At 54.8% G+C, this 21,806-nt stretch overlaps 1 protein-coding gene across 17 annotated transcripts; it reads right to left on the reverse strand.

Moving 5' to 3' along the window:
* Positions 1-420: 420 nt before the first annotated feature.
* GGT1 (gamma-glutamyltransferase 1) lies at positions 421-20,009 on the reverse strand. 17 transcript variants are annotated; one of them, XM_030914063.1, is made up of 17 exons: positions 19,866-20,008; positions 19,577-19,646; positions 17,566-17,634; positions 17,262-17,349; positions 17,068-17,144; positions 16,355-16,522; positions 13,357-13,487; positions 13,136-13,222; positions 7,813-8,005; positions 7,262-7,419; positions 5,398-5,547; positions 4,754-4,890; positions 1,798-1,985; positions 1,438-1,565; positions 1,224-1,336; positions 1,029-1,142; positions 421-725 (listed from the first exon to the last, which is right to left on the reverse strand). In XM_030914063.1, the coding sequence occupies exons 6-17, from the start codon at positions 16,516-16,518 to the stop codon at positions 579-581; spliced, it is 1,710 nt and encodes a 569-aa protein (XP_030769923.1). In that variant the 5' UTR covers positions 16,519-16,522; positions 17,068-17,144; positions 17,262-17,349; positions 17,566-17,634; positions 19,577-19,646; positions 19,866-20,008; the 3' UTR covers positions 421-578. The 17 variants fall into 17 exon arrangements, with proteins under 17 accessions (XP_030769923.1, XP_030769922.1, XP_030769925.1 ...); XM_030914052.1 differs by having other exon boundaries at positions 424-725; positions 1,029-1,336; positions 19,866-20,009; XM_030914049.1 differs by having other exon boundaries at positions 424-725; positions 1,029-1,336; positions 16,355-16,525; positions 19,866-20,009.
* Positions 20,010-21,806: the final 1,797 nt, after the last annotated feature.

The raw sequence follows: 21,806 nt of genomic DNA on the forward strand, positions 1-21,806 counted from the left end.
TTTCCTCTAGCATGATTCCCAATCCCCATTCCTCGGAACTCAGCTTCACCTCTCGTGTCATTGGCAGGATGAGTTGGATGCCCATGGGTCTGAGAAGGTGCCCAGGTTCCCAGCATCAGCTGGCCACCCACTGCCTAAGAAAGCACCAGGGGCACGGCACCCCCTGGTGGCTAGTCCTAGGTGTCACTGTGCAGCCCCAATAAGGGAGCACCTGGCCCCAAAGTCCAAGGGATCAGGGTGGGAAGGGGCAGGGGTTGGCATGGACCTTCCCTGGGCCTCCAGCCACACGCCTGGCTCTCCCCATGCTGAAGATGCTGAGGCTAGTTCCAGCGCCCACAGTGTGAAGATCTCCCAATCCCACCTCTCCGTTCCTCCCCAGCTAGATGATTCCATTTCACACAAAATACACTGAGGCCCAGAGAGTGGGGAGCCAGGCCAGGGAGGCCACCTGGAGCCTGACACAGTGGCCTCATTTATTGTGATGCTCTGCCACTCACAGGGGACCCCGAAGTCCCCTTCCTGGTCCTGGTGAGTATCTTGTCCCTGGATTGCTGGTCAGCTTTGTCCGCCCTGAGCACTCAGTAGCCGGCAGGCTCCCCGCCTTTCCTGGAGTCCGAGGCAGCTGCCCAGCCACCAGCTGTGCGGACAACAGCTTGCACCACAGCAATGAAGGTGGATGCGACCTCGGTGTCATGGTGCCGGGTTTCCAGGGCTGCAGTCACTGCCTAGGGGTGCGAAGAGAGGGGAAGCCTGAGCAGGGCTCCAGATGCCACCTGAACCATGCCTGTGTGGTCACAGGCCTCAGCCCAGGTGGTGCCATTTTGGGCCAGGTCATCAGGAAGAGCAGGTTGGGGCCTGCTGGGTCTCACTGGAGCAGGTGGCTTGGCCCTCATGGCACAGGGCTCCAGATGGCCCAGGCACCATAGAGAGGACACCAATCATTGTCCACTCCGTGATGATCCAGGCCTCCAGTCCAGGATGCCCTGGGACCCCATACTGTGACTCAGTTTCTCCAACCCCCAGCCCACCTGGTCAATGGTTCTCTCCACTGTTGTGACGTTGGGTAGAAGCTGGTTGTGCAGCCGGGGCTCCTCCACGGCCCGCTTCACGTCATAGCCGAACCAGAGGTTGTAGATGATGGCCTGGGGCATGGGAGTGTGATCAGCATGGCCTGGGGGCTGTGCAGGGTGGGCAGGGCCAGGGAGAAAAGGGGTGACACATACCAGTGCAGTGGCCGTGGTGATCTGAGTGCCCCCAGAAGCTCCCACCACCATCCGGACCTGGCCGTCCTGGCCCACCATGATCGTTGGGCACATGGACGAGAGCGGCTGCTTCCCTGTGGCCGACGGGAGAAGGCGGGGATGCTGGTCAGCTGCCTGCCCAGGACACCTGCCCGTCTCCACCCCAGCCCCCCACCCCCAGACCTCCACCCCATACCTGGCTGGATGAAATTGGCGGGTGAGGGGGGCACCCCAAACTGATTGGTGATGCTGGGAGAGCTGAAGTCATCCATTTCATCATTGAACAGGATCCCGCTGACTGGGGAGCGGACCTTGGAGCCAAAGCTACCGCCCAGCCAGGTCAGACAGCGCCTGACCTCGCCCGATCCAGCCTGGTCCCTATCCACCCACTGAGGCTCAAACTTACTCCCTGAGAGGCCCAGGATAAGCTACCAAGGTTAGGCCTCAGTTTCCCACCAGGAAAAGAGGTGATGGAGCCACCTTACTGGATAAGTGGGCAGTCCCTGGGCCACATGCCCCTGGCCCTGTCCCACCCAGGCAGCCCAGCAGCCCCTACTAGAGGTTGATGGTGCTGGTGGCAGACACAGCACTGCCGTCCTCTGCGACGACAGACAGGTGGGCAGTGCCCCCATCATCTGGCGTGTAGAACTCGGGCTTGTAGTAGGAGATCGGGTGGGTGGTATCGTCAGAGATCTGGGCCCGGAGCTGGGCAGCGAAGAACTCCGAGGTCATGTTGCGGACCACCTGCCGAGACCCCAGAGCTGGCCTGAGGAGGTGGGGAGGGAGGGTGGGGAGGGGGCACAGGTCTCAGAAGGCCCCCAACTTTGGCTCTGACCACAACCCTCTAGCACCCACAGCCTTCCATGGCTCCCCAGGGCTCAAGGACAGGCCCAGGACCTTGCATGACCAGTCTGATTCCCTGTCTCTGTCACCTTCCAGCAACTCTGAATGTCTGCCTGGCCCTCAGCCTCCAGACCCTTGCCACATTCAATCACTCATTCACTCATGCAAAAATATATTTCTAGAGTTTGCACTGCGTGCCTGGCACTGGAAAATCAACAGGGAACAGACACTTAGGTCCCTGCCCTCATGCCAAGAAAAACAAACACACACGGGGAAAGTGCTGAAACCACAAACGAGGTAAGGGAATCGAGAGGCATGAGGTATGGGTAGAGTGGTCAGGGAGGGCTTCTCGGAGGAGGCAACATGTGAAAAGAGCCTGGAATGTGGCCTTAATGGTCAGTGCAAAGGCCCTGAGGGCTGGTAAGCGATAGGCAGAGAGTGAATGGGGTCGGGGGAGAAGAAGATGAAGATGCAGGCTGGGGCCCATCCCACAGGACCTCCTAGGTCCCATAATGGCTGGCTTTTGCTCTGTGCCACGCAGGCTTTGGGCAGAGGAATGAGCAGGCTGGGGAGTGTTTTCACAGGGTCCCTCTGGCAGCTGTGAGGGGGATAAGGATAAAGCCCAAAGGGGAGGCTGCGGGTATCAACCAGGCGAGAGATGATGGCCTGGGTGGGAGAAAGAGAAGAATTGAGGATGGTGCCAACTAGGGAGGTAAACCCTGCAGAAGGGGCAGGTTTGGGGACGGTCAGGAGCTTGCCTTTGGATACTTCATCAGACCTGAAGAGCATGGGTGCATGTAGAAGCATGGGTGCACCGGCAAGGGCAGGCTGAGGGATGAATATGGAGGTATTGACATTGAGAGGCTGCTGGATGCCACAAGCCTGGCCAAGGTCCCCAAGGCCGTGGTGAGGAGGAGATGAGGAGGTGAAGGAGGAGACAGAGAGGATGGGCCCTGAAGGCTGAAGAAAATGCCTCAGGAGAGTTTCAGCAAGTCCCCCACGGATTAGCAATCGCAGGGCAAGGTGCTCTGTCTGAATCTGCCCCCAAGGAAACAGAAAGGCAAATCCAGGATGTGGGACATCTTCCAAGACCACTGCCCTGGGCTTTAAAAATCAACAAAACAGGTCGAGCACGGTGGTTCACACCTGTAAGCCCAGCGCTTTGGGAGGCTGAGGTGGGAGGATCATTTGAGCCCAGGAGTTTGAGACCAGTCTGGGCAACATGGCAAGATCCTGTCTCTAAAAAAAAAATACACAAATTAGCCAGGTTTGGTGGCATGTGCCTGTGGTCCCAGCTGCTTGGAGGGGCTGAAGTAGGAGGATTGCTTGAGCCCTGGAAGTTGAGGCTACAGTGAGCCGAGATCACACCACTGAACTCCAACCTGGATGACAGAGCCTCTGTGTCCAAACAAAAACACAACAAAAACAGAACAGCCAAGGGAGCCTACTATAGGTAAAGAGAAGGGACAGCAGGTTGTGTCACCCCAACATCCTGCTGTGGTATGTTCAAGTCTCACTCTTGAGACACACCCTGAGGTGTGACATCAGCAACCTACTGTCAAATCCCTCAGAAAAACATGAATCCCAATAGACGTGGGTGGAGACGGAGAGAGAGGAAATCCAGCAGAAACATCCACACTGCAGACTCCAGGGAAAGGGAACATTGACACTTGGATGGTTTTGGGGTTTTTTTAAACATTTTCATAGGTGTGAAAATTTGCAAAATGAAAACTCGAGGAGAGTGTGGTGAGCTGTGTGAGATGCTGTCGAGTGGGGCCTGATGGGGAAACTGAGGCTGGATGTGGCGATCTGGTGGCATGGGGATAGAGCAGGGGAGGGGACACCCTGAAGGGAGAGAGGACATAGCCCAGCCATGTTTGTTCTAAGGGGAGCAGAGGACAGAAGGAGGCAGCAGATGGAAGTTTCTGGAGCTACAAGAGCTGCCTTTCTTTTGGGAATAATCCGTTATAAAGAAGTAAATGGTCAGAGGCAGAGAGGAGCATTGTAGGATCAGTGCCCTGAGCCAGTAAGTGGATGGAAGAGCTGGCCTTAGCCAAAAGGGAGGGCAGAGGGACACGCTGTAGTGGCCCTGTCCCCTCAGAGAGACAAGACACCAGGTCACTGGCTGCAGCAGCAGTCAGAGGTGCAGAATGCTCATGGGGAAAGAGAAGACACCATCCGGACAGCTGAGGCCCCTCCTGGGACGTCACTGGTCAGTGTGGAGGGGTCTGCAGGTCTGCCTGGGCATGCCAAGGACCCAAGTATGTAAGGAGGGATGTGAGGATCCTCAGTGGGAAGGAATATGACAGGGTCTCACAGGGACCCAGCATGGAGCTCTCCCTTTCACCTGTCCTTCTCATCATGCCCGAGGGCTGCAATGCCCCATGCGTTCCTCATCTCAGCACTGAGCACTCGAGAACCACAGCATGTGCAAAGGACCTGAGGTAGGAGTGTGGCCACTAATTACCCACACTGTCAGTTCTGTGGGGCAGAGGCCAAGACTCGGGGTCACCCACCAGTCCATCTGAGCACACGGTATGCCCGCAATCAAAGTTTGTGGCAGGAATGGATTCATAAAGCATATGTGAGGCTGCAGCCGCCCTGGGGAGCCCACCTGATGCCTCTACAGCAGGCCCCACGCCTAGAGTGGGCCAGCCTCTGCCCCTTACCTCAGTCACATCCACAAACTTGGGGTCCCCAAGCAGGGTCCTCTTGGCATAGGCAAACCGGAAAGCCTCCACGATGCGGTGGTACGTCAGGCCCTTCTGCTCGGGGGTCTCCACGCTCGCCCGGGAGAAGTTGTACCCTGGTTGATCAGAGCCAGGTACATGTTGCTGAGTCCCAGAGGATCTGAGGGACTCAGAGGGTTAACACCTTCCTGAGCCACTTTGCCCACCTCAAGGAGCGTTTAATAACCAATAGCACCAGCTGGTTCAGAAGGCTGTGGTGAGAGTGAAGTAAGGTGAAGGCTCCCCAGCCTGGACCTCACATCACGCATCAGCTCTGGCCATGCAATGACCAAGTGGCAAGGCCACCCACTGGACCAGGGATGCCCTCTGGACCAAGCCCTGCAGCCCTGAGCTCCTGTACCTCTCTCCGTCCTGATGACTCCTGTTCCTCCTCCAACCCTTGAGCATTGCCTACTTCAGCCCTGTCACTCTGCACTGCCTCCTTCAGGACATGGTGAGCTGTGACGCAGGAGCACTCCCTGGGAGCTCAGTGATGCAAAGACGTGGCATGGGGGCCAGCAGAGCTGCAGCAGGGGTGGGGCGTGTCATGGGTTCTACCACAGGGCTGTGGTGCGACCACTCACCTTTAAGGATGTTGAGGATGAGGGCCAGTACGGGCCCGCTGAGTGGCGCGCTGGGCATGTACAGTACCGCGTCTCCCAGGCTGATGTTCAGTGGGTGCTCAATCAGCTCAGCGCGGTAGTTGTTCAGGTCCTCGGCTGTCACAATGCCCCCTGCAATGGGACAGCAGCTCGAATAGGTGCTGGGAAGGGGCTGCACCCTTGTGTGGAGGATGGAGCTGCACCAGTGGTGTTGGGGGCAGGCATGGCTGCACCATGGTGGTAGGGAAAAGCCTGAACCTACCAGGGAGGACAGAGTGCACTACTGGAGGGTTGGGACTGTGCCCTGGGAGGGGGCCACAGGCAACCTCACCCCCTTGGGAACCTCACTCGCTCTTGAACTCCTGTCTCCCTGACACTGCTCACCACCCCCACAGCTGGGCTGGGGCCACCTGCCCTCTGCCTGCTTGGCTTACTGGCTTCCGGTCTGCCTTCTCTCCTCTGCGGCCAAAGAGTGTTTTCTTTTTTCTTTTTTAGACATAGGATCTTGCTCTGTCACCCAGGCTGGAGTGCAGTGGCTTAATCACAGCCTTGAACTCCTGGGCTCAAGTGATCCTCCAGCAGATCCTCCCCAGTAGCTGAGACTAAAGGTGGCACCATCACACCCAGCAAATTTTAATTTTTTTGTTGAGTCTTGCTATATTACTTTTCAGTATGCTTTGAATTTTTTATGTTTTCTTGTTCCCCACTCCCACTCCCACTATATTTATGTAGTCTCAATATGTTTTTTGTAGTCTCACTATGTTGCCCAGGCTTGTCTTGGACTTCTGGCCTCAACTTCTACCTCAGCCTCCCAAAGTGTTGGGATTACAGGCGTGAGACACCAAGCTTGGCCTCAGAGGGCCTTTTCTTTCTTTTTTTTTTTTTTGAGATGGAGTATCTGTGGAGTGCAGTGGTGCAATCTCGGCTCACTGCAACCTCAGCCTCCTGGGTTCCAGCGATTCTCCTGCCGTGGCCTCCCAAGTAGCTGGGATTACAGGCACAACCCACCATGCCTGACTAATTTTGTATTTTTAGTAGAGACAGGGTTTCACCATGTTGGCCAGGCTGGTCTTGAACTCCTGACCTCAGGTGATCCACCTGCCTCGGCCTCCCAAAGTGCTGGGATTAGAGATGTGAGCCACCGCACCTGGCTCAGAGGGCCTTTTCTAAGTGGAGAATTCCTGCCAGTGTCCCTGCCATTCGGCCTCTTCTCATGATGAATGGATAGAGGGAGGGAGGTTCTTAATTCTCCAGGAGTCAGCTCCAGACACACAGGGTATTGGCATGCTAATTTCCAGCCTCAGTGGTAAAGGTCGACACACTAGTCATCCTTCTCCATGAAACAGTGACAAAAATTACCTGAAGAAAGCCACAGCCAAGCTCCAGGCCCCTGCCCCACAAAGCCCCTTCCCCACGCCTCCCTCAAGGTGACCCTCATCCCTTGTAACCCTCCTGGTGAATCAAAGCCCCTCTCCCTGGGCCTTAGCCCAGCTGCTCGTCTGCCAGGAATCCCTTCCTCTCTCTGCCTAACAAAATTATCTGCAGCCCAGTCACTACCTCCTCCAAGTCCTCCTGGATATTCAGGCTGTATTTTAGTGCTTCCCTAGCCCTGGTTCTTGCCTACACCTGCATTTACCCCACCAGGGACTTGCTCTCCTGGCTGCATGGCCTGTTTTGGTTTTGACATAAGCAGGAGCTGTGGACCCACATGGCCAACCACTGACCTTCCTCCACCAGGAACTTCCTACAGGCTCAGGCAGGATGGGAGGACCCCAGGGCTCTGGGCCATGGCTCAGGGTTTCCACTGCAGGGTTCCTCACCCAGGCCCCTGAGGTTACTGACTCACCAGCTGCCTGGATGTCCTTCACAATCTGGGCCGTGAGGCTGCCGTTGTAGAAGGCCTGGGCACCCTCGATGGCCAACGTCTCGTAGGTGTCAGCCAGCCGTGGCAGGGTCAGTCTTTCCCTCTCCCGAAGCACCTTTCCATCCCGGCAGAACACCTCACTGGGGCAGAGGGGGCTCACGTGAGGAAGCAGGTGGGATGGACTCAGCTAGACCATCCCCTACACCTGCCCATACAGGAGAACGGAGCAAAGCAGGGGCAGCACCTGTCACAGGTGGGTGGCCCCGTCACTCAGCGCTCATCCTCCCAGTGTACCTTCCAGGAGCCTCCTAGTGTCCCTTACCACTCAGGACACATGGCCAGCCACAGTGGCCACTGGGACCCCAGGCTGAGAATGTGTCCCCACACGTGGTGGGAAGGGTCTGCATCTCCTCAGCCCATTATCAGTGCGGGGTCCTGAAGGCAGAGGGCCACTCCACTGCTGCTAGGGGCCTGCAGGGTCCTTGGGCTGTGCCTGCACTGCCTGTGTCAGGGGGTCGCATCCACAGACATACCACAAGACAGGCTGCTGCTCGATGACGGTCCGCTTGTTTTCCAGGGCTGCTGCCAAGCCCTTGCCCACGGGGAAGCCCTGGCGGGCCAGCTGGATACTGGGCTGGAAGAGGCGAGCCCAGGGTAGCCGCCCATGCCGCTGGTGAGCCAGCTCATAGCCTCGGATCTCCCCGGGCACCGCCACTGACAGCCCCCCTGGGGAGAGAGAGCCACAGTTAGCGACCGGGAGTGGGGAACATCGGAATCTCTCGCAGGCACATTCCCTGACTCGTTTTACAGATGGGTCAATGAGGCTTAGGACGAAAGATATTTTTTCTTTCTTTTTTGAGATGGAGTCTTGCCATCTTTCCCAGCCTGGTCTCAAACTCCTGGACTCAAGTAATTCTCCCACCTCAGCCTCCTGAGCAGCTGAGATTTCAGGAGTGAACCACCACACCCAGCAGAAGGGGATGTTTAAGGTCATATCTGGGCTCAGCAGGCAGGAGTGTACATGGACCAGGGATGTCTGAGGAGGGCACAGGAGGGGAAGCAGTAGCATACAGCTGGGTTTTGCTGTCCCAGGATGAGGTTTCTGTCTGTGCACGTGCTTGCATGTCTAAAATCCTGTGCCAGGCCAGATCCCCTCCCATCTCACTGACCACAAGCCCTTATCCTGTAACACTCGTGGGCTCCACCAGAATGTGCCAAAGCAAGAACAGGTCCTGCCCAACCCAGGTCAAGCACAGGCCACCCTCAAGAATCAGCCAGCCCCAAGAAAGGGCTCCCTTCCACTTTTCAACTGCCCTAGAGGCAAGACCTGAGCCTTAACCTCCCCGTCCTGTCCCCTCTCCCAGCCTCAGTTTCCCCATCCAACTATAAGGGTTTTTTGTTTGTTTTGAGACAGGGTCTCACTCTGTTGCCCCAGCTGGAGTGGAGTGGTGCAATCATGGCTCACTGCAGCCTTGGCTTTCCAGGCTCAAACGATCCTCCCACCTCAGCCTCAGAAGTACCTGAGACTATAGACACACCCCACCACATGTGGCTTTTTTTTTTTTTTGGAGATGGAGTTTCACTCTTGTTGCCCAGGCTGGAGTGCAATGGCACAATCTTGGCTCACTCCAACCTCCGCCTCCCGAGTTCAAATAATTCTCCTGCCTCAGCCTCCCAAGTAGCTAGGATTACAGGCATGCACCACCATGCCTTGCTAATTTTTGTAATTTTAGTAGAGACAGGTTTCACCAGGTTTGTCAGGCTGGTCCTGAATTCCTAACATCAGGTGATCCATCCCGCTCAGCCTCTCAAAGTTCTGTGATTACAGGTGTGAGCCACCACACCAAGCCTAATTTTTTAGTTTTTTATTTTTGTAGAGACAGGGGTCTTGCTATGTTGCCAAGGCTGGTCTCAAACTCCTGGCCTCAAGTGATCCTCCCACCTCAGCCTCCCAACATGCTGGGATTACAGGTGCACCCAGCCTATAAGGGGTTTTGCCTTTCAGTTCTGACTTTCGAGGAGGTCACTGGAAACAGACCCCTGGGCCTGCTTCCCCCATGAGCCTCACTGACCACATGTACACTATAGACACCGACCCTCTGCCCAGAAAGATACAACTGTGGCCTCTGCCCCCAGGTATTTTCCTGCTCTTGCCAGAGATGACAGGGGCCATTTGGCTACTCCCAGGCTTGGTGGCTGTGGCTCTAGAACTGCCTCTCCCACCCTGAAGCTTGGCACAAGTTTCCAAGAGCCGGTGGTTTCATTTCTTAGAAGCTGCATATACATCCTGGAAGCTCTCATACCCAGCACACGATTCCTTCCCCCTTGCAGTTAGACAGAACTTCTTTTCTTTTTCTTTTTTCTTTTTTTTTTTTTTTTTGAGACGGAGTCTTGCTGTGTGTCCCAGACTGGAGTTCAGTGGCATGATCTCAGCTCACTGCAACCTCCGCCTCCTGGGTTCAAGTGACTCTCCTGCCTCAGCCTCCCAAGTAGCTGGGATTACAGGCACATGCCAGCATGTCAGGCTAATTTTTGTATTTTTAGTAGAGATGCGGTTCCACCAGGTTGGCAAGGCTGGTTTCAAACTCCTGACCTCAGGTAATCCACCCACCTCAGCTTTCCAAGGTGTTGGGATGACAGGCATGAGCCACCGCACTGCAGGCCCAGTCAAGACAGCAGTTCTAATGTTTGACAGCAGACCAGGGTGACAATGGTTAGCAACAGTATTTTGTATATTTCAAAGTACTGTAAGAGAAGACTATGGTGCTAGCAAACAGGAATGAAAAATACTCAAGGTGAAGGAGACCCTAAATACCCTGCCTTGATCATCATACACTCTATGCATGTAACAAGCACTCACATGTACCCATAAGTATAGAAAATACCATGTATCAATATCAGAAAAAAATCTTCTCCTGACCTCACTCCAATCAGGCTGTCATGCCACCACACTTGCCAAGCTCTCCAGCGACCCCCACACTGCCAGACCCAGTCCCCCCTCTCAGCTTTACTGGGCTCATCACTTTCCCTGATAGCCACCCCTGCATCCCAGCACCTGGCTCCACCCGAGTATCCCCTGCCTGCCATCCTAGCTCCTGCTCTGCCCTCTGTCTTTGCTCTCTCTCCTGGTGGTCTGCCTGACATCTGAGCTTCAGCCTCCATTTAAGCACTGACAATTCCCAAATTGACCTGCTGGCCTGGACTGCTCCTCTGATTGCCAGACACAAGTATCTACCTGCCTGCTCGAAGAAAGCATCTCAAACTTAAACGTGCCCAAAACCGAGCTCCTGAGTGTCCACTCAGACCTGCTTCCTGAGAACCCTGCCTGTCTCCACTAGGGTCACCCCATCCTTCCAGGTACAGACAAAGGATCTAGAGTCCTCGGGGACTCCCTACACCAGCATCACACCCAACCCATCCTCAAATCCACAGGCTCCACTTCCAAGTGTGTCTGTCCAGCGTCAGCCACTTCCCACCACCCTCTCCACGAATTATTGCAGTGACCTCCAGACAGGTCCCCATATGCTCCCTGTCCCTTACCTAGCAACCCAAGGGGTCCACAGGTCAGATGCATCCCCCTCCACTCACACACTCCACGGGTCCCCACTTCCTTCAGACGAGAGACAGAGGCTTCCCCATGACCTAAGAGATCCCACACAACCTGGACCGTTCCCCTCAGGTCACTTGCTGCAGCCTCCCCAGCTCCCCACAGGGCTCTGTCCCTGCCCATCACACCTGGATCACTTGGTCTTCCCCCAGACACCACACAGCTCCCCTGACCCCACCTCTGCCTCTGGGTCTTTGCTCAAATATCCCCTCCCTGACTAGGTCACCCTCCATAGAATCCCAGATTCTGAGGCCCCCTAGGTCTGTTTTTCCACAGCCCGTAGCACACCCACACCTGCCTAGTTTCTCCTTCCCACCTGGAATGTCACAGATTTCATCTGCCATCTTTGTTTTTCACCCCAGCTTCAGGAACAACACCTGATTCTTTAAGAGATGCTCAATACATTCTAGTTAAAGAAATAATTCCAAGCGTCCACAAGGTACCAAGCCTATGATTCCTGCATTCTCTTACCCTGAGCAACTTCATGTCTACAGATGCTGAGTTTCTCAATGAGTATTAAAAAAAATGAAAGATTGGTCGGTGCAGTAGCTCACACCTGTAATTCCAGCACTTTGGAAGGCCGAGGGGGGAGGATCATGAGGTCAGGAGTTCGAGACCAACTTGGGCAACATAGTGAAACCCCCTCTCTACTAAAAATAGAAAAAATTGGCCGGGCATGGTGGCGGGAACCTGTAATCCCAGCTACTTGGGAGGCTGAGGCAGGAGAATCACTTGAAACTGGGAGGCGGAGGTTGCAGTGAGCAGAGATTGTGCCACTGCACTCTAGTCTGGGCAACAGGAGTGAGACTCCATCTCAAAAAAAAAAAAAAAAAAATCAAAGATTGAGTATGTTGTAGAAGACTCCAAAGGCCACCACCCAGGATCCTCACCTGAGGTCTAAGACTTGCTATGGTGAGTGTGCCCTGCCCCTCCATCCTCCAGCTTTTTTTTTTTTTTTTTTTTTTTTTGAGACCGAGCTTTGCTCTTGTTGCCCAGGCTGGAGTACAGTGGCATGATCTCGGCTCACTGTAACCTCCACCTCCTGGGTTCAAGCGATTCTCCTGCCTTAGACTCCTGAATAGCTGGGATTACAGGCCCATGCCACCATGCCTGGCTAATTATTATACTTTTAGTAGAGACAGGGTTTCACTATGTTGGCCAGGCTGGTCTTGAATTCCTGACCCAGGTGATCCACCTGCCTCAGTCTCCCAAAGTGCTGGGATTACAAGCGTGAGCCACCACACCCAGCATTTTTTTTTTTTTTTTTTGACAGGGTCTTGCTTTGTTGCCCAAGCTAGAGTACAGTGGTACAATCATGGCTCACTGCAGCCTCAACCTCATGGGCTCAAGTGATCCTCCCACCTCAGCCTCCCAAGTAGCTGGGACCATAGACACACACCACCACACCTGGCTAATTTTTTTTTTTTTCCATTTTTTGTAGAGACAGAGTCTTGCTACGTTGCCCAGGCTGGTCTCAAACTCCTGGGCTCATGCAGTCCTCCTGACTTGGCCTCCTTAAGTACTAGGATTATAGGCGTGAGCTGTTGAGACCCACCCAATCTTCCAATTTTTATCTTATAATCTATTGTGCCTCCTTTGAGGATGGACAGTGGCTTCCTGGATGGACAGTGGCTTCCCCTCAGGTACCTGGGGAATTTGGGGGCCTCCTCTCCACTGAAGACCAGATTAGAAAAAGAGAGATTCCACCTCACACTCTAGAGCCCCATCCCCACAAATGAACAAATGAGTGAATGGGATGCCTGTTGAAAAGGCAGGGTAGAGACAGCTTGGACTCAATTTTAACTTCACAACCTCCCAGCTGTGTGACTTCAGCTGATTTTCATGACCTCTCTGCATCCGCACCCTGTAAAATGGGAACCCACATAGCATCCCTTACCCCAAAGGAGCAGGGACGGGTGTGAGGGACTCATGGATGAAAAGCACAGAGCAGAGCGTGGGCCCCAGTGAGCCCTGGTCCATAAGGTCTGCTAGTGTAATAATTATTCTCTCCGTGTGCTGCACAGGGTGGCCCCAGAGGCCTTAGCAGAAATAACAGAAGCCCCCAGCCCTTTACCCTGGTGATGATGGTCCTGACCACTCATTGTGGGAGGGTGCTATGGGGCCAGGAAGGGATGGAGGTGCTAGAACTGCCCCTGGACCCTGACAGGGCCAGGATCCTGTGGGCAAGGCCCCTTCCCAGTGGCCCAGCCGGCTCTGCACCCACGCCCCAAGCTTGCAGGACAGCTTACCATTCTGGGACTGCTCTGAGCTGTTGAACATGCTGGCGAAGGCCAGCCTGGGGGCCACCTCGCGGGCGTTGATGACCTCAGCTTTTCCTAGAAGGAGAAGCAGGTAGGCAGGCAGACCCACCCAAACCCTTTATGCTGCATGAGCCTGGGGACCATCCAGCTGTGCCGCAGCCCAACCCACGCCCCCTGCCCCTCTCCCTCGCCTCTCCCAAGGCACTCACGCGTGGTGCTGTTGTAGATGGTGAGGAACAGGCCGCCCCCGATGCCCATGCTGTGGGCATTCATGAGCCCCATACACAACAGGGCTGCAATGGCTGCATCCACCGCAGAGCCCCCGTCCCGCAGTGCATCCCTGCCATGTGGCACATAAAGATGTGAGAACCTGCAGGCTTCCATCCTGGCCCTGCGTACACACCCTGCTGCCCACCTGCCTAACGGAGGATGGAAGAGAAGTCCATTCGAGTTTTGGGGTTTTGTTTTTAGTTTCTTTCTTTCTTTCTTTCTTTCTTTTTTTTTTTTTTTTGAGGTGGAATCTTGCTCTGTTGCTAGGCCTGAGTGCAGTGGCACTATCTCAGCTCACTGCAACCTCTGCCTCCTGGGTTCAAGCCATTCTCCTGCCTCAGCCTCCCGAGTAGCTGGGACTACAGGCACATGCCACCTCGCCTGGCCAATTTTTAGGAGAGATGGGGTTTCACTATGTTGGCCAGGATGGTCTCCATCTCTTGAGCTCATGATCCGCCCACCTTGTCCTCTTTTTTTTTTTTTTTTTTTTTTTGAGACAAAGTCTCTCTTTGTTGCTCAGGCTGGAGTGCAGTGGTGTGATCTCAGATCACTGCAGCCTCAATCTCCTGGGCTCAATTGACCCTCCCACCTCAGCCTCCCAAGTAGCTGGGACTATAGGCACATGCCACCACGCCCGGCTAATTTTGTTTGTTTGTGTGTTTTGTAAAGATCGGATTTTGCCATGTTGCCCAGGCTGGTCAAGAACTCCTGGGTTCAAGTAATCCACCGACCTTGGCCTCCCAAAGTGCTGGTATTACAGGTGTGAGCCACTGTGCCTGGCCTTTGTTTTATAAGACAGAGTCTCACTTTGTCACCCAGGATGAAGTGCAGTGGCATGGTCATGGCTCAATGCAGCCTTGACCTCCTGGGCTCAAGTAATCCTCCCACTTCAGTCTCCTGAGTAGCTGGAACTACAGGTAAGAACCACCATGCCTGGCAATTTTTTGTCTTTTTGTAGAGATAGGGTCTTTCTATGTTGCCCAGGCTGATCTTAAACTCATGGTCTAAAGCAATCCTATCACCTCAACCTCCCAAAGTGCTGGGATTACAGTTTCCTCTTTCTTTTTCTTTTTTTTTCTAAGATGGAGTTTCACTCAGTCACCCAGGCTGGAGTGCAGTGGTGTGACCTTAGCTCACTGCAACCTCCGCCTCCTGGGTTCAAGCAATTCTCCTGCCTCAGCCTCCTGAGTAGCTGGGATTACAGGTGAATTCCACCACGCCCAGCTAACTTTTTTGTATTTTTAATAGGGACAGAGTTTCACCATGTTGGCCAGGCTGGTCTCGAACTCCTGACCTTGGGTGGTCTGCCCACCTCAGCCTCCCAAAGTGCTGGGATTACAGGTGTGAACCACCTCGCCCAGATAGTTTCCTCTTTCTCAAGCAAACAAATGTACATGACTTTTATAATTGGGACAAAAAGGGAAATTGCTATATTTTATTAATAACGTTTTTTGTTTTTTTGTTTTGTTTTCTTTTCTTTTCTTTTCCAGCTAGAGATGGTGGCTTACACCTGTAATCTCAGCACATTGGGATGCCAAGGTGGAGGATCACTTGAGGCCAGGAGTTCAAGACCAGCCTGTGCAATATAGTTAGACCTCATCTCTACAAAACAGTCTTTTTTAATTAGTCAAGTATGATGCACGCCTGTAGTTCTAGTGACTCAGGAGGCTGAGGTGGAAAGATGGCTTAAGCCCAAGAGTTCAAGGCTGCAGTGAGCTATGATCATGCCACTGCACTCCAGTCTGGGTGACAGAACAAGACCCTCTCTCAAAATATCAAAAACAAGATTTTTTCTGTTTAAGTCTTTAGGAGGGAACTGATCTTTGTATATAACATGAGATAGGAGTCTAAAATAGAATGAAACAGTAGAGGCCAGGCACCATGGCTCACAGCTATAATCCCAGTACTTTAGGAATCTGAGGCGGGGGATCACTTAAACCCAAGAGTTTGAACTGCAGTGGGCGATGATCGCTCCCCTACACTCCAGCCTGGGTGACAGAGTAAGACTCCACCTTAAAAAAAAAAATAAGCCAGGCGTGGTGGCTCACACCTGTAATCCCAACACTTTGGGAGGCCCAAGTGGGTGGATCACCTGAGGTCAGGAGTTCGAGACCAGCCTGACCAAAATGGTGAAATCCCGTCTCTGCTAAAAACACCATAATTAGGCCGGGTGTGGTGGCTCATGCCTGTAATCCCAACACTTTGAGAGGCAGAGGCAGGTGGATCATGAGGTCAGGAGTTCAAGACCAGCCTGGCCAACATAGTGAAATCCTGTCTCTACTAAAAATACAAAAATTAGCCGGGCATGGTGGCACAAGCCTGTAGTCCCAGCTACTGTGCAGGCTGAGGCAGGAGAATCACTTGAACCCGGGAGGTGGAGGTTGCAGTAAGCTGAGATCGCACCACTGCCCTCCAGCCTGGTGACAGAGTGAGACTCTGTCTCGGAAAAAGAAAACACACACACACACACACACACACACACACACACACACACACACAAATTAGCTAGGTGTGGTGGCACATGCCTGTAATCCCAGCTACTTGGGAGGCTTAGGCATGAGAATCACTTGAACTTGGGAGGCAGAGGTTGCAGTTAAGTGAGATTACACCACTGCACTCCAGCCTGGTGACAGAGCGAGACTCCATCTCTAAATAAATAGATATATGAAGAAATAAGTAAAAATAACAACCAAACAATAAAACAGTGGAGTTTATTCCAAAGAGAAAGAGACTCTTAAAACTGAGAAAAGGGGCCCTGTTTGGCTCTAGGACACCCAAACCCTGCTCTCAGAGTCACCGTCCCCTTACTAGAGGCTACTGAGAGAGTCCAAACAAAGCTTACATGTGGGGAAACTGAGTCTCAGAGGGGTGAAGGTATTGCTCAGTTCCACTTGCCCAGTTTTCATGGTCCATGCCCCCATGCCCTGCCCCACTCACCTCCCAATCTCCGAGCACTGCTTGGCATCTGCAGCCACGGCAGCCCTAGTGTACACATGGTTGTCAGGTTCCTTGGAGGCCGAGGGCAGCCAGAGACAGAGGCCAACAATGACCAGCACCAGGACCACGGCCAGCAGGCCCAGCACCACTAACCTCTTCTTCATGGCTCTGCTGCACCCACAGGGTAAGGAGCAGGGTCAGGTCCAGCCTCAGATATTCCCTGGTCCCTCCCCAAAAGGGCACAGTCGAAAGTCAGGCCTCATAAACACAAGCCCTGTGTCTCCTTCCCACTTCCCAGAACTCGTGCAGGCTGTCCGGCCCCTAGACCTTTGCCCAGGCCATGCACTCTGTCAGAAGTCTGGGCCTCATCTCTGCCCTCCCAAATCCTCCCTGCTTATCTTCAGAGTCCATCCTGGTAAGAACCCCATCTCCAGCAGGGGCCCTTCCTGGGAGCCCCCATATTTCCACACCTCTCTTTCTGCAGGGCCTTGCCTACCTTCTCACAGTGGCTGAGCCTCCACTGCTTAGGGAGAAGCTCTGGTAGGGATGGGCCTGGCCTGGTTTCTCTTGTGTCCCCCACCTCAGCCCAGAGTCTGGCACTGTCCAGGAGTCCCCTGAGGACCCTCCACCCCACCTGGAGCATGGGGTTTAGCTTCCATAGTGCCCACAATCAGAGCACCCCACAGATTCACTGCCATGGAGCCAGGACTTACTGTCCAGCAGCAGACGGGGGCACCAAGCCTTGCCTCAGGTGTTGGCCACAAAAGATGGGAGGATTTGGTGGAAACAGCTGAGGAAATAACCAGGGTCTCCCTCACACTCTGCAGGAGCATGTAGCCACAGAATCTTCTTCAGAGACTCTCTGGTCAGGCAGCCTTCTCATTATCCTAAAGGTCAAGAAGGTTACCTGAAGCGCGCGTAGCCCAGTCCTTTCTGGGGGACTCCGTGTGACCTCCCTCTGCCTCTAGCTGATTTCTCTGGTCTCCAGTTGAACTCTGGAGGCAAAGAGGCTGTCAGTAACACATTTGTTTCCATGAATTCTCTCAGCATATCTCCCAGGCATAGCTTAAAGAGGGTTTTGCACAGAGCGGGGCATGGAGGAGACAGGGCATTCCTGTGCAAGCCCAGGATGTGCATGTGGTAAGCATGGCAAAGGGGGCTCAGGGAGCATAACTACCCTGCCCTGCTCTGAGGCTGGACTTGCCACTCACCTGCCGTGGGGCCTCAGGCAAATCAATGAACTGTCCAATCTGGATGACGGCAGCACCTCACTTGCCTTGCTGCTGAGAGTGTTGTGAATAGAGTAGGTTAGACTGTGGGAAGGGCTTGGTGAATGGTGGCTGTGATTATTATCATGGCTGCATTGGGGACACCCCCAGGAGGCCTGAGTGGCACCGGTCTCTTGCTCACTGTATGTCCCCTGTGGACTCCCTTCCGGGCTGTGCAGTGAGGTGCAGCAGTGACCCTTGGGAAGTCTCATGGCTATGGCAGTAGGTGACAGGTATGACCCCAACAGCGAAGAGGGATGTGGTGACAGAGGTGGGGGTTCCCCCTCCCACACTCAGTTTCCCACAAAGTGCAGTGTCTGCCAGCAAGCCCCTCCAATGAGCCCCAAGCTGGGTTCCCCCCCACTCCACCCTGTCCCAGGGCAGAGCATCTGACCTCAGAGCCAGACACACTGTCCCAGAGGTGGTCTAGGAATGGAGCCCCTGTGCCCTCCCCACATATAAGGAACATCCAAATGCCATCATGGAAGGGTGGCCACCCCCCCAGGCTTGGCAGGCCTGGGGCCAATAGTGTGAAACATTTGACCACCTCCCAGCCCTGAATGCAGACACCAAGAGCAGAGGGGACTGGGAGTAGTCATGCAGCAGCGCACCACCCCACATCCCCAGCAGAATCCAAAGCAGCCCCTCATCCCCACCGTGACCACCACAGCCTGAATCCAGGTGCCACTTGTTTCTGACCTGAACTCCCTCAGAGCCCCTGCCTGCACTCCCTCCAACATCACCTGCCCGTCAGTCTTTCAGAAAGCAGCTAGAGGGCTCTGTCTGTCCAGCTACAGAACAGGTCCTGCCTCCTCCCTGCCCCATGGGACAGCTCACACCCTTTACCAGGCCTGACAGCCCTCTTGCCACTCCAACACCCTGGGTTCCAGCAGGGAGTCTGAGACAGGGTTAAGGGTTCCTGATAGAAACACCGATTCCTGGAGGTCCAAGGAGACTCAGGAGCTGGACCAGCAAAGTGCAGCATCCATTATGGACACAGAACATTCCCATCACATGGCCCGATGCAAGGACTCACGCCTATAATCCCAGCACTTTGGGAGGCAGAACCAGGCGGATCACCTGAGGTGAAGAGTTTGAGACCAGCCTGGCCAACATGGTGAAACCCCCGTCTCCACTAAAAACACAAAAAATTAGCTGGGTATGGTGGCAGGTGCCTGTAATACCAGCTATTTGGGAGCTGAGGCAGGAGAATTGCTTGAACCCGGGGGGCGGAAGTTGCAGTGAGGCAAGATTGCACCACTGCACTCCAGCCTGGGCAACAACAGTGAAACTCCATCTCAAAAAAAAAGCAAAAAACAAAACAAAACAAACGGACATTTCCACCACATGTCATGGGGTAGGGGCCTGGCCTGGTCGGTGCCCCATCCTAGCATGACAACCCCCTGCACCAAGGAAGCTACCCAGTCCCGTCCACTGGGCCAGGTCATGCTGAGTGCCCTGGAAGGCATGGCCTCATCTCTCCCAGGCTCGGGGTCATGAGTTGAGCGCCCCCATCAGGGTCCCGGGGTGGCCCAACCATGACCCAGTCTCCCCTGTCTGTTAATCTGTCTACCCAAAGGCCCAAGTAGGCTCCTGGAGGAGCAGGGGACACCCAGCCAGGTTCAGACTGCCAGGAAGCATGGGGAGGGGAGTAGGCAGTGCTGGGCCCTGTCACTTCCTCCCAGGGCAGGTTAGCAAGGGAGGTTGGGCCCAGCCTCCCACATGCAGATGTCCCCAGCTCGGAGGAAGACACCCTGCTGAGGCCCTGGGCTTCCATTTCCCATCCCTCCACCCTCAAGACTCACTGAAAGAATGTCCAAGCCCAGAGGGCTGGCTGTCACCCAAACAGTGTGAGAGCTGCACACCCTAGGGGAAACTGAGGCTAGAAAGTAGGTCAGTTGCCATGGTTGGCCGCAAACCCAGATCCCCTTCCTTGTGACCCTGATGGGCTTACCTGAGGCTTGGGGACAGTGGGGACCCAGGAGAGCACCTCTTCCTCAGAAGACAGTTCTGGGCTGCACCCGCTGGGGAGGAAGAAACAGACTTGTCTGCCTGGGAAAGTCCCGGCCACAGAACTGGCTGGGCCCCCCCACTCTCCAGAGTGTCTCAGAGCCACGCCTGCGGCCCCCTGCAGTGCTCCTCAGGGAGCCTCTGAATTGGGACTGGGATCTGGGGGTGGCCACCTCCGAGGAGGAGCAGAGGCAGGGAAGGAGCAGGAGCAGCTGGAGGACCCATGAGCTTACCTAGTACAAGAGACCAGCCAGGGGGTGCCCATCAGCCCCAGCAGACAGTGGGAGGCATCTGCACAGGGTGCAGGACAGGCAGGCCTCTCACAGAGGTCCAGCCTGGCTGGGAGGATGGGGAAGCTGACGTCACAGCAGCAAGGAGGCGCACAGTGACTTGGCACGGTGACTCGGCCTGTCACCATGTGACTAAAGTTCACGCAGCCCTGGGAGGGCCCTGGGTGCCAGGTGCTGTGACCCAGGGAAAGGGTTTCCTTCCAGATTCAGTTCCCTCCAAAGGGCGCTGTCTGCCCACGAGCCCCTCCAGCCAGCCCCAGGCTGGGTCCCCCTCTGGCTCTCCCTGTCCCTATTCAGAACATCTGAACTCACAGCCAGTGTCCCAGAGATGGCTCTGGAGGCAGTGGAGTAGTGGTGCCCCTGGCACCAGACCAGAACCCAGCCTAAGAGGCCTCACCATACCCTGATGTCAATGCTAAAGGTGTGTTCCAGGAACATGGCCTGGGGCCCTGAGTGCAGACCGGTTCTCCTGCCCATCCAGAAACATTAGCACTCCAGGCCCAAGGAACCACCTGAACAGCCCAGAAAGGCAGGGCCGAGAGAGGGCCTGAGCTGGCCCAAGCTCACACAGCCCAGCAGCACAGGCTTGGCCACTTGGTAACTGCCCCAAGTTATTGCATGTCCCTGACCAGCCCACCAAGAACTCTGAGCCAGGAACAGCTGTGGGCTCAGCCCAGGGGACATTGGACACTGCTGCCCATTCCCCTGTGGCCCTCATCTGCCAAGGATATGGGCCAGAGGCTCCACGAGTCATGGCTCCCTTCCCTGCTCCTGGGCCTGCTGTACCTACAGTGTCGGAGAGCCCCTGCAGCCTCCACCTGAGGTCTATTCTGTGCCCATAACACCTACCCCACAATCATTCTTCCAGGCTGCCCCAGCTGACAGAAAGGGACACGAAGGCTGACCCAATATTGCTGCCTGCCTGGGTCACATAGGCCTGTCCTGTCACCCACTGTTCTCAAATGGGCTCTGGACAGAACCCACCAGACACACAACTGAGAGATCCTCAATAGCCCTAGGGTGGAGGTGCAATGACCAAACCCTTTCCCTGGCTGTTCCTCCCCCTGAAGATCAGGGTGACTGGGAAGATGACAGGGCAGGAACCAAGGCCCCATGACCTGTCCCTGAAGGCTAGACAGCAGACAGGAACCTCAGGGGATTTGGCCCTGCTAAGTGGCTGCATTCCACGGCAGTCAGCTGGGAGGGCTCTAAAGTGGAGAGTCACAGGGCTCTGTCCCCTGCCCTGGCCGGCTCAGCAGTTTCCTCTCTGCCTGAGAGCATATGAGACATGCAGGATTCACAGCAGCAGGTGGGCAGGAAGAATGTCTGAGTGGGCAAACGATGGCCCAGACCCCCGCAGCTGACCCCAAAGGGAAAACCCTGGGCTGGGGAAAGTAGGGAAACAGAGAGCTGCCTGCGATGGGGCACAGAAGAAGCCTGGCAGCAGGTGAGGGTTCCAAAGTGGGGAGACAGGAAGGGAGGCACTTTCTCAAAGGTCATGTCAACAGAGGTAAGGCCTACAGAATGAAGGAGGCTTTTCCTCACATGCTGAGTGTGTCCCATTCTGTCCCAGTCAGCCTTCTACCCCTTCAATGCAGATAGGGCACCTCCAGGAAAGTGGGTCTGGGGAAGCCATGTCACCCAAGGAAAGACTGCAGGGGTTGGCCTAGAAGTCTTCTCCAGACCCCACAGCTCTTGTCCTAGGCACATAAGGTAGTGAGTTTCCTGTCCCCAGAAATGTGCAAGCCTCACTCACCCAGAGACACTGACTCTGGTGTCAGTACCACACACTTCCAACACACGTGCAAGCACATGTACACACAGACACAACTGAGCCTAATCTAGGCTGAGCTGAGCAGCTTCCCAGGATGCAGCAGAGAGAGG

This window comes from Rhinopithecus roxellana, chromosome 13 (assembly GCF_007565055.1).
Source record: "Rhinopithecus roxellana isolate Shanxi Qingling chromosome 13, ASM756505v1, whole genome shotgun sequence".
Taxonomy (NCBI): domain Eukaryota; kingdom Metazoa; phylum Chordata; class Mammalia; order Primates; family Cercopithecidae; genus Rhinopithecus; species Rhinopithecus roxellana.

Excerpts from the sequence above, each read along its gene's own strand:
- GGT1 (XM_030914058.1), bottom strand. The coding sequence starts at position 16,518 with ATGAAGAAGAGGTTAGTGGTGCTGGGCCTGCTGGCCGTGGTCCTGGTG. Across the intron at positions 13,223-13,356 it reads CATCTACAACAGCACCACGC|GAAAAGCTGAGGTCATCAAC; the intron begins GTGAGTGCCTTG and ends TTCTCCTTCTAG. Across the intron at positions 1,566-1,797 it reads ACCAGCACCATCAACCTCTA|CTTTGGCTCCAAGGTCCGCT; the intron begins GTAGGGGCTGCT and ends GCTGGGCGGTAG.